At 40.2% G+C, this 12,365-nt stretch overlaps 1 protein-coding gene across 1 annotated transcript in view; it reads right to left on the reverse strand.

Moving 5' to 3' along the window:
* Positions 1 to 580: 580 nt before the first annotated feature.
* Positions 581 to 12,365, reverse strand: part of PTGES3L (prostaglandin E synthase 3 like) — an 18,747-nt gene continuing 6,962 nt past the window's right edge. Inside the window, exons 2-7 of the mRNA XM_018560150.1 lie at positions 11,183 to 11,296; positions 7,521 to 7,587; positions 6,956 to 7,054; positions 4,092 to 4,181; positions 1,914 to 1,976; positions 581 to 592 (exon numbers count right to left, since the gene is read on the reverse strand). Of these exons, the coding sequence (XP_018415652.1) occupies positions 581 to 592; positions 1,914 to 1,976; positions 4,092 to 4,181; positions 6,956 to 7,054; positions 7,521 to 7,587; positions 11,183 to 11,296 (445 nt within the window). The remainder of the gene's footprint in view (positions 593 to 1,913; positions 1,977 to 4,091; positions 4,182 to 6,955; positions 7,055 to 7,520; positions 7,588 to 11,182; positions 11,297 to 12,365) is intronic.

Consider the following 12,365-nt stretch of genomic DNA (forward strand, 5'->3'; position numbering starts at 1 on the left):
GCGGGGTTAGTGGTTGGGGGGAGGGGAGGGCCGAGAAAAAAGCTTGCACCGGGGGCCCTTTGTTTCTTAGCTCCGCCACTGATAGTTCATGTGTACAGTATGTATTTCAGTTTTATAACTAGCTGGCATTGAGCTTTAACACGTAGCAGGGTGTTGATTTAAACTCTGTCACCTTCACACAGTTTGCAGCATCCACTTTGTGAGCAGAATATTAGTAATAGTATGTACATTCACAGAGCCTCGCTGAAACACTAACATGAGACTGCCATGACCGGTACTGTGCAGTATATCAATAATACCATTGTAATTTATGTTACACATGAAATATTTTTCTGTTAAGCATTTATTTCAAATAGGAATGTTTATCAATTCCACTATTGAGATGTGTTGCCAATCATTTTGATTTCTTGAATTAGAAAAGGATTGATATATGATGCAGAGTTATACAGCAGTTCAAGCTGCAGTACTGTATGTCCAGCTCTGAAGAATGCATGCACATCAAGTTTAGTGTTTATCATTATCCAGACCTTGATGACTGAGGTTTAAAACCGTTTAGCTATCAAACTTACCTTACACATATCTACAAATCATCCTGTTGAAATAAGACAAAGAAGACAGTTAATTCCACATAGACTTACCAACTTGATAAGATCTGGTACATTCATTTTAAAAAACAATTGTGAAAATGTCTACTTTGCAGGAACCCAGTGTTTAAGGCTACATCTTCACAGGGTGTTCTGGGATATCTGTGACAAGAACCTACAGATTCCTGTGGCAGGAATCACGGATGTCCCCATTCAGATGTGGCTGCTGTTTCCATTGGAGTTAATTACAAGGTGACAGTGGCAGCATCTCCCAGAGATACATCTAGGGACAATCATCTATCCCGAATCATTTACAATTACATGTGGACTGCCGCTGTGAGATGTGGCCAATATTACCCTGTCATTAACTTCATTCTGTACAGTGGCTGCAAAGTGGTTCCTCAAAGATCTATGTTTATTAGGTGCATATTATAATGTGTTGTCTCTTTGTGGTAGCACTAAAATGATCTATAGCAGCTCTCTGTATTGCTCCTTCTCATCCCTGTCAGGTAATCGTCAGGGGGGAGAGAAGTGCAGGCAGCAGATTAACACATAGCCGCCTACTACCTCTGGTGAGTGTCCATCCAAACACTCATCACAGAGAACTTGCTGGCTACATCCTCCCTCCTTCCCTCTACACAGCTAGGCAGAGGGAGGGATGAGGCAGCTTCTCCCCGCTCAGTCTCCATCTGGTAAGCCTCTGTACAGGTGCTTATCAAAGGGAGTCAGGCGACCCGATGTGCAGATCTGCGCCTGGTAAGAGCAGGCGCAGATCTGCGGCTAATATCTGAGCTACATTGTAACAGAGATATTCATTTATAGGGGGCAGAAACTATGACATCCCTGCACCAAACTTCAATCTTCAAGGTTTTGGCACACATGTCCCAAATCATCTACAACATGGGCGCACTATGTTAATGATTTGGCATATGTCGAGTGCGCATTGCTTGTGTGTCAAAATGTCGGATCAATAATAATTTAATAGGCCCTGCATATTTACAACTCTGAATTTGAAATCGTGTTGTCAGCTCTGCCTACTTTTTTTTTTTCTGATGGACTACAAAGAACATTGACCTCTTCTGAGCTCCACCTTCTTTATCTCCATAAACTCTCCTTGTCCGCAGGCGGAGAACATAGGGAATTATTAGCTGACAAGATTCATTGCACGATCAAACAGTATTGTTTGCACTTATTTAGCAGATTTAACAAAATGCTTCCAATTGTATATTTAGCAGACCAGATGAGAACAAATTTAGTTAGGATTTACAAACACTTTAAAGTTACAGAAAGCATATCCTTTTTGTTTTTGCCTAGTTGTACTATACTTACATCTAAATCATCCAGATCATCCATGCTTGGAGGTGCTCCTTTGTTTTTGACACTGTTGATCAGCTGTAAAAAAAAAAAAAAGCAATATTGGTTGGAGACCTTTTTTTCAATTAATTTGTCTCTATTCATATTGGATCTCAATTTCATATACTACACGTCGGTGAGGTGTGAGTTCTTACCTGCCTCCTCCCACACCCCACACATTCCTATTGGCCCATTAATATTAATATGATGGGCATCTGTATTTTACTGACCAATGGAAATGTGATATCAACTTTACACAACAACTATAGCTTCCTTTGTATATCTCACATATGGAAAGCTTCGTTCAACTTGCTGTCATTATAAGTTCAGTGGAGTTGCTTTATCAAAGTCATCAGTCAGATCAAAACTTGTTTTAAAAATGTGATTCCGATTGTTGATTTGTTAGATAGAGATATAACAAATGACATAGGAAACAGACAGAATCTGACTGCAGTGAACTACATATACCTAAAGGTGCCCATACACTGCTCGATTCTCGTACGAGAATCGCGGGAAATCCCGCGATCGTACAAGAATCGAGCAGTGTGAACGTTTCTACTGTACGGTCGCACGTCTTCCGTCGAACCAGCATGTTCGAAAACCAGCTGGGAATCGTACGATTCTCGGCTGGTTAGAACGGTGCTCGGAAGACAAATGCCGAACGGGCCGGTGTGCGCACGCGCACACTGCCCGTTCAGCATTGCGGTCACCGGAAGCCCGCCCCTCAGGGGGGCGGGCTTGCAATGATCGAGAGTGCGATCTGCCTGTCCAAGATAGGCAGATCGTATGTTTTTTTAATCCCTGTGCAACCATCGCAAGACTAAGGTCTTGCGATGGTTGTAGAGTGTATGGCCACCTTAAGATCAAAGTGAATTGGGTGAACTTCCTGACTTCAACACACCTGCAAAATTACCTATATAACTTTATCAGTTCACATTTTACTTGTTGCCTGAAATTGCTTGTTGCAACTCCCATGAAGCCCATGAAGCCATTGGGCATAAGCATAGCTGCTACTTCTCTTTTGTTCATATAAAATTCTGTACAGGATAAAGTAGCATTTGTTTCCTATAGAGCCCTCATTATGAAAGTTTACCCATTCAGGTAAAGTTAATAGGTCTGAAAGTTTTGCTAACTTCTATTAAATCTTAGCATCCTGCAGCTGGTAGTTTTTGTGTAAAATAAGAGATGAACTTGTTCACAAACGATTACATGCGGACTGCCGCTTACAGATGTGGCTCCTTTCATCTGGTCGTTAACTCGGCTGCATCTAAAAGGGCAATTCCTGCCGCAGGAATCCGTAGTGTGAATAAGGCCTTACACACCTGATTCCTGTCAGAGATAATGATACACAGAGAACAACCCATGAGAGGGAATGGTTCCATCACTTTTCATAGATGGTAACACTTCCCTCATCACACAAACGCAGAGCATGAGACTAGGCGAGACGGGCAGCACAGTGGCGTAGTAGTTAGTGCTTCTGCCTTGCAGCACTGGGGGTTCCTGGTTTGAGTCCCGGCCAGGTCACAATCTGCAAAGAGTTTGCATGTTCTCCCTGTGTTTGCGTGGGATTTCTCTGGGTACTCTAGTTTCCTCCCACACTCCCATGCTAGAAGGTAAATGGCTCCTGTCTAAATTGGCCCTCTTATGTATGCATGTGAGATAGGGACCTTAGATTGTAAGCTCTTTGTGGGCAGGGACTGATGGGAATGTGCAGTGTGTAAATTGTTGGCACTATATAAATATTGGTAATAAATAATAGGAAGTATGGATAATGCAAACGGTAACAAAGGTTAGCAAGTATGCACGCATGTACAAATTTCTGTTTCCAATAGGTCTTGCAAACTGTGAGATCTCCATTTTGTAATTTCCAACTCTGTGCTTGTTTATCTTTGTGTGTTTCAGAGTCTATTTGTTGCATAATATAAAATCATAAACAAATCTACTAAATATCCAATAAAATAAAACTGATACACCAGGAATGTAAGCTCAGAGATCTCACCAATAGAATCCCAAAGAAATAATACATTCTCAGGTGATTTTAACTCTGCAAAATCTGCCAAAAATACTAGTTGTGGGTGTGCTACCCCTTTAACTCTCATATAATTGTTGCATAAGATATCTTTTGAGGGTAGATGTGCTAACGTTATCACTCACATCCAAATATTGATCTGCTAATGCCATCTCTCCTTCCTCTTCTGCATCCCAGTCTCTCCAGTTATCAAAATCAACATGTAACCAGACAGGCTAAAGAAATATGAAACAAAATGATTAAAAGACAACACACAGATAACAATTTATTTACAAATAAACTAATAATAATATCTTTAGACATAAGTACAGTTTCATATGTGATAGATATATATATATATATATCTTAGAGGAGGCTACTTAAATATAAACCTGTCACAAACCTAGGCAACTGAAACCGAGGTAAAAAAAATAGAAAGCATAAGCCGATTACCTTTAGGGACAACCACACGTCAAAATGATCAATAGATCCAAGTTAAAGGTTGCAGAATTCTTTGCAAATCTCAACTTTTCCTGAAAAGGTGAATTTGGCCTTGCCCCCTCGATCTCTTTATTGGTAGTTAAATGCTATGAGGGTCCTTGTTGACCAACAGGGAGGCCTGGAGAGAGAGAGATGAGACAGAGCCTAGCTCACCCTTTCTGCAAAAAGTCAAAACCTTAACTTTCTATATCTCAGGATCTACTGAGTACTGTGGTGGTTTCACTCAAGATAACCTCTGCTTATGGATTTTTTCACCATAAGCTTATTCAGATATGTCCAGGTTTGTATTACAAAGTAAGAAATTTGAGTGCAGGAACCTTGATATAGAAAGCAGAAAGCAGTTATTAACCTACATTTTCCCCAAAAGGCAGGCAATAAATGGAGATAAGGCAGCAGCAAATGGGAAACGGAAAGTAACAATGAATGTCATCTTATAGTCCCTTGATAAGCACTAGTTTGCATCAACAAAATGTTATTTGAAGACTTTTTAGTGAACACAAATGTTGTTGAAGCACAGTTAGTTTAGCCCTGTACCTTTAAATTAATTAGCAATTAGAATGTATCCAGGGACACCAAGCCTCTTCCTGTACTTTTATCATCATGATCACAGGCCTGGACCAGTATAAGCATTGCTCGGTTTACAATCAACCATTTGCAACAGGACAAGAACAACAAAGATGGTATCAGAGTTTCCTCTAGATGAGCTTTGAGCCAAGTGCACTTTTGTGGTAAAAATCAAAATGACAATAAATGCTGCACCACATGCCTATTTCATTCAATGACTATAATATCACGAGTCATAACTGATTATTTCTATAATGCAAAAAGATCCTCAGCATCTGAAAGAAGGCATCTGTGTGATTTTGACTAAGCTCAACTCATCCCATGTGATCCAAGCCATCCAACTGTAAAAACTAAAATAAGGGATAGCTGATGCTGTCCCTGCTGTTCACCTTCACTACTTTGTAAAAACCAATAACCAGATCTGCTCTTTTCTTTTCATAGTGCATACCTCTTCCCACCCGCTTTCAAATAGTTCTATAGGTGATGCTCTATCTTTTTCCAGTATCTAAATTATTGTGTTTTATTTTCACATGTAATAATTCTAGCACAGCACTTCACAGATCCATAGATTATAGATCAATTCTACCAGCTACGAATTTTCCTCTAATTCTGCCCATCCAAAAACCATTTTTTTCTACCAGTACTTCTCCAGAAATAACTATTCAGAAAAAGGATGGTCTAAATCTCTATGAAAGTGTCTTCATCACCGAGGAACTGTGGGTGAAGGATTTTAACTTTCCATGGCTCTTTCTTGACCGGATAATTTCAGAGTCAGAAAAAAAAACAAATTCATTATTTCTGATGGCCAAACCTATGTTGAAACTGCAAGAGTTAAGTGAAGTTTTGTGATTCCAGGGTCAAGACTGAGACCATTCCTAACTACTGAAAGACAACAGATAATATTTTCTATGGCTTTAACATCAAGCGTCACTCTTTAGACAGTTTTAATGCTTTATTCATAGAGGCTGATTGGTTACCCAAGATGGCACATTTCTTGCCCAAGGAAAGGACCTTTTGGCATTTATAAAGTACACATTTTCATCAAAGAGGTGTATAAGACTACATGGTCTACCCAGTAACATTGTCTTCCACAGTCCACCACTCCTTGAAGTTATTGAAAACCCCTCAAAGCAATGAAATATTGACCTTTTGCATCTGCATATTATGAGCAAATAGCTAGACGGACCTTACAAATCCGACTTTAGAGCAGTTTGTTTGGTATTTTGTTCTATTTACTGTATGTTGCTGTTCCCCATATATATTTTGTATATATACACCAGCTTGTAATGCATGGTGCATGTTTCCAGTGTTGATGGCAACCAGGTCATTTAAGAAAGGCATCTGTGTTGAAGTGTGAGTGAAGAAGTAGATAGCATGCACACTGCTTCCTGTTAGGCAAATCACAAAATATACTCTGGGAGCAGCAATGCTGAGAATACTAGGGGGGGTATTTGTATGTGTATGGCCAGCTTTGAATAAATATAAATGTGTCAATTTCCATTTCTTCTACTAGTACTTACATTCCTAATTTATGAAACATTCTCTTGGCCTTGCTGTAGCGTGAGAAGAAAAATATAGATTGGTCTAGCTTTTAGCAGTCTGCAGTGAGTCACAAGGTCTTGAGAAAAGCTGAAATTGATTTTTGTGGTGCTTTTAAGAGTCAGTAACCCAGGAAATATCCATAAAGTTACCAATAGAGCTAACCATGCTTATTGTATGGATTATACAAATATTTACATGATAATATTAATTGCTTATTTAGGCCAACATAACTCGGTTTTCTAAACATTTCCAAAGCCTGTACAACAAGGTAATCTATCATGTTTCAAACCTAATTCACCACTGCAATTTTGTCTTACAGGAATAAATATGCAGGTACATTGTGGATGTATGACATAGGATGAAGTATAGACAGTGTAAATGAAATACTTTTGGCATAAATCACCTTGTCATTATCCTTCGTCAGCCTCGGCCAAGCCACTTTTTCCTTCCACTTCCTCAGGAAGCAAGTAATTGATCGGTCTGATCGCTTCTCCCTAGAATCCTGAGGAGAAAAGGTTCATGTGAAATATTGCTTAATTATGAGTATAAAAAATGCAAACTGACATTCATAACAGACTCAGGGCCTGATTTACTCTCTCTGCTGCCCCAAGGCCAGGTTCCTCAATGCTCCCCCCTACCCACCAACCACCCGCCCTCCCCCCATGGGGAATGGCAGACCTGCATGCTTCATAAAAGTGATCTCGGCGACATCGCCAGGATCACTTGTACAAAACAAGCAGCGTCTTCCCCGCTGTACGTTTAGCTCTGCTTGATGAAAGCAGGGCTAAATGTAAAAAACAACTACTCGCCCCACGCCCAGTAATGCATGTCCCGGGCATCGGGAGATAGGAATTCCACACCCCTGTTGCCCCTCTACTCCCTGCTGCCCGAAGGCCGGGCCTTGGTTGGCCTTGTGGGAAATCCGGCCCTGAACAGACTAGCTAAAGAAAGCATTGGTGGTCACTTACCTTAGGTTGTACTCTGTCATATAACTTGATTTCATTGTACATTTGAATATTATCTTCATTTAAACAGCTGTGTAGCAAAAGAGGAAATTATTATCCATCAAATGTGTATCAGCACTAAAACACTAACTCTAACTAGTGACTCATTCTAGCAGCATGAGTGAGCTCCCAAAGCACGGTATCTTTACCTGACCATGAATGGATAATCTGAAATAGTTTTAAAGCTATAGAAAAGCACACATACATACAAGAAAAGAGAAAGACTAAAAAGACAGAAAAAGGTGAGCTACCAGGGTTAGAAAGCATAACCAAGCAGTGGGATGCTACAAAACAAAGCAGGAAGGCTGGATGGAGTACCCATCAGCATTCCTCTGGTTTTGGGAGCTCAAGGTTAAAAGGCACGGAAAGGCTAAAAAAAAGGTAACACTTGATCAGCTAGGAAGGAAGAGCTGTGGACTGATTTTTGTTTTACTGACATGTTTACTAATCAGAACAAGGCAAAGGGAGTTTACCACTAAATCAAAATCTTGCCTGCAGATACTAGTAGTAACACCAGCTGCACCACTCGCTTTAAAAGGACCCTTCCACAGTAACAAGTGAGCATTGCTTCACTACCCAGGCAGACTCCTTGCTCATAATCTGAAGCACCTCAACTTTCCTAATTCTCTTCCAGGTGTTTAACTCCTGTCCCACACACAGCTAGCATACCTGTAAACTGTCTCTTGTGGAGCCCATTGTTGGCATAGCCACATGGCAATGTTGATTTTTTAGAATGATAATGGTATGCTCTATTGATCCATTCATCACTTAAATGACTGTCTCTACTGTCTCTCTACTGTCTCTAAGTGCTTCACTCACGGAAAATCCTCTGCAAATGTTGAGTTTCTAAGGTATCTATTAGTTATCAGTTTATTTAACCAAGAGTCACACAACCTTCACCCAAGTTTCACACATTTTTTAAATGAATCTTAAGTGCAAAATGTGTCGATCTTCAGGAAAAATCCATTCAACAAAAACACCCGCCCCTTCTCCTTAAATATCCTAAATATTCTTTAACATATAATTTAATTTGAAAAAATACTTTAATTAGCAAAAAAACTGTTAACATGGCAAACTTTATTGAATACATTGATTACCTATGCCAGAGACTACATCAGGATCCTACTGCGAATTACAGGAAGCATCTATTTATTTAATGTGATAGTGGTGTGCACTGGCGATGATTACAACTATATCACACCCCAATCTAAAGGTATTTTAAGAAACAGACCTGTGTTATTTTTATAGTGTTGGGTTGCTGTTTGCTTATTTTTTTGCATTATTTTATATTTTGTGTGGGGGTTTTTTCATACATAATAAAATCCTCAGGAGTGCAATATAACTTCTATTCTCTGTCTTTCAAGTTTGAGCAATCTTGGGTGATGGCATGAAGATGGCATGTTTATACAAGCACCTATATACAGCGTAGGTTGGTTCACAGCCTTTTGGGCATGGTTACTTACATTTGTACATGTGCATGCTGGAGTGTTGGTGTCAACCGGGCCATTTAAGCGAGGCCTTGGTACTGGCTCAGTGCTGATTAGTCTTAGGTAGTACCTGTGATCCGTGACCTTCGCTTCCTGATTGTCTACCCGTTACTGATCTGCTCCTGCTGTTTGTTGCCGACCTTGGTTTGTACCTTGGCTATTCATCTGTCTTTTCCATCCGTATCTAATCTGCATGCCCATTACCGATCCTGACATGAACTCTAACTACATATCTGTTGCCATTTTCGTACCTAATCCACCTGCCTGGTACATATCCAGCTTGAACCTCAACTTTGCACCAGTCTGCACTATGTCTGCCTGCCTAGTCTATGCTCAGTTGATGCATCTTCCTGCTGTTCCTGTGACCAGCCTTTAACCTGCCATCATCCAGAATGAAGTATACTCGTTGGTGACCTTAACAATGTCTGGAGTAGGGGTTCAAGACTCTCTGGAGGAACCTATCCATCTGGCTATTTAAACCGACAGATGACTGAGAAAAAAGGTAGGTGAAGCTGAAGGAAACAACATCCAGTTCTGACATACTTGGATGTTGCCAAACGTTCCAACTCCACCAGGCTCAGTTTCCTGGGGACCAACCACATCAGTCACAGCACCAGAATCAATGCAAATAGGTCTTCTACAACCTCTCCTGTCTTGGCAGAACAGCCTCTGCTTGCACTATGGGGATACTGCCCATTATGTATGGACTTGTCCTGCAAAGATGCGTATGTCACTTTCTATTACTTCTGTTGGCCAACCACCTCTGACTGCCAGATTAACTCATTTTGCTCTTTCTATTTCCTTGCAGCTTTTGAAAAGAGGCATCCAGGCTTTCACCATTATTGACTCTAAGGCATATAGCTGTTACATCTAATTCACATTTGGCTTGTATCAGCAAATACATCTTTAGTCCAAGTTACGAGGCCTTCACTCCATCTGCTACACAGCTGTTGTATCACATCAAGCCTCACCACAGTGGATGTGGGGGTAGTCAATGCAGAAGTGGATACAAAGTTATTGCTGCACTGATACAAATAAAAACAGTATTGCCACAGTGAATGAATTGACAACGTTGTCATCTGTCAGCCACTGTATACCCTTCCTGCTCCCCTGCTGGAACTTTTACTGAGGTAATTTCTGTGCTGTGGATTGTTCCCAGTGCTGGCAGTAGCAACCTGAGAAATGAGTAAAGTAGGTTATACATTGTTATTATTTTTACCATATTCTTTCCATAATTGTTAAAGTGCCCATGAATTGCAAATGGTGGTCAGCCTGCATACCTGACATTGGAATACAACGTGTTTAGTCAGCGGAGAAGAGATGAGGAGGAAGAGAGCAGTGCAGCCAAACATTGCTGGAGCTGCTTGACATAGTTAGGAACAGTAGTGGTCTGAGCATGTTTTCTAACTATCCCTTTCGCTGCCAAACCCTGCACTGCACTTTTAACCTCGGCTGCCCAGAACATTCAGAGGATTCAGAGATGATTTGAGGATTTACAGCCGAGTGATACACAGATAAAGTAAATTTTTGTTAATAGTTAATGTACTTCAATGCATTTTTAAGATTTAACTCCTGAGTTTAGTGGCACTTTTATAAATAAGTATACTTTTCTTTAATGAACAAAGGCTGTTTCTTTTGTACGTGCAGAACTCTCTTTGAGTATCCGCTGCTTAGTGATGACTGAAAATTGTAGAAGATGAATCCTGGCAGAGAGAGGATAGAAATCTCTTTGTCAGATTATGCAAGAAGCTCTGTAAATAGGAAGAGCCTTGGACACACCGTAATCAGGTGAATCGGGTATACTTTGTGTCAAAGGTTCAGGGGGTTCCCAATATGCAGAGAATACATTTTATTACAACAACACTGTATGTGCAGGATATTTTTAGTAAGGATTTCTTGATGCTATTGGATAATAACTCATAAAAATATAATGTAATAATATATAATATAATGCAACATAATAAAATAATGTTAAGGAACTAATAAGGATTTCTCAACAACAGGTGTGATTTAATTAATTTCATTCATATGTCTTAGGTCTTCTCTGTTTATTATATAAACACATTTAATGGCTAGAAATTCACACATATTTCCCCCAGAAGTATTATCCCCCTGATGTATTAGCATACTAGTACTTACCTGAATATAACTTTATTGTCCTCTATTTCCACCTTGACATCTTGACTGTTTTCTACACAAAATTCCATATAGACATACCGTGCTCGGTCATACCACAAGACTTTTGCGTGTTGTCTGAAAAACAAATGTAAGGACAATAAAGCATGCTCCACTAGATCAATTTTTCTTTTTGTGTATTACAAATAAGCGGTAAAAGAAAATTCAGACAAGATATAATTTCTCTATCAAATTGCTTTTAGTGAAAAATGTGATGTTGTATTCTCTAATCATCAACACCCTCCACATATTAATTCTTATATTTAACAAAAGTGTAATTAACGTTAATTATTATTATTGTACAACACTTGTTTTGCAACACTGTTAGGCCTTGTTCACACCAAACGCGTTCCAGGAGCAGAGCAGTTACAGACGGGGCAAAACTGCGTCCAATGTATTCTAATGGTATTTTTAGCTCCAGTTCACATCGCAGCATTTAGTTCCAGAGCAGATAAAAAAACCTGCAGCAGGCCCTATTTTACCTGCTCTGGGGCGCTCTGGAACGCATGCAAACGCATAAAAAACACATGCAAACACCATGGAACGCACTGAAAGCCCATTTTAAACTAAGCATTTTGTTTTGGTTTTTTTTACCAAAAACGGCCCGGCCCATCAAAGACGCGGCACAACCCACTGCACTGCATGTGCAGACACTCGTGCAGATCTGCTCTGCATTTGGTGTGAACAAGGCCTTAAAGTGAATCCACTAATAAAATTTAGGAAAATGTCAGCATTATATTTTTATTGGCACTTCACTAAAGCAGAACAATGACCTGTACACTATTCACAATTTGTAATATGCACTGAGAGTAAAGATGAAGGCTGCACAGATAGAAGAATATTCTGTGGATATTGGAATTTGCTTTAAAATACCCATCCAAATAAGATTACATAACATCCCATTAACGGCTCATGAACAGAAATGACTTATAGGGGTCTATTCGCAAAGCTGCCGAAGGATCTGGCCGTAGCTTCGGCCGAACCTTCGGCTAGCTTCGGCCCCAGGACCCCTTCGGTTCAGTAGAACCAAAGGGGTGCTGTACGGGCTATTCACAATAGCCCGTACAGCTCCCGATCATGGCCGAGCGGCTCAGCCGAGCCGAACGCATATGCATCGGCTCGGCTGAGCCGTGCTGAAAGCCGAAGC

This window comes from Nanorana parkeri, unplaced genomic scaffold (assembly GCF_000935625.1).
Source record: "Nanorana parkeri isolate BGI_ZX_2015 unplaced genomic scaffold, ASM93562v1 scaffold435, whole genome shotgun sequence".
Lineage (NCBI taxonomy): Eukaryota > Metazoa > Chordata > Amphibia > Anura > Dicroglossidae > Nanorana > Nanorana parkeri.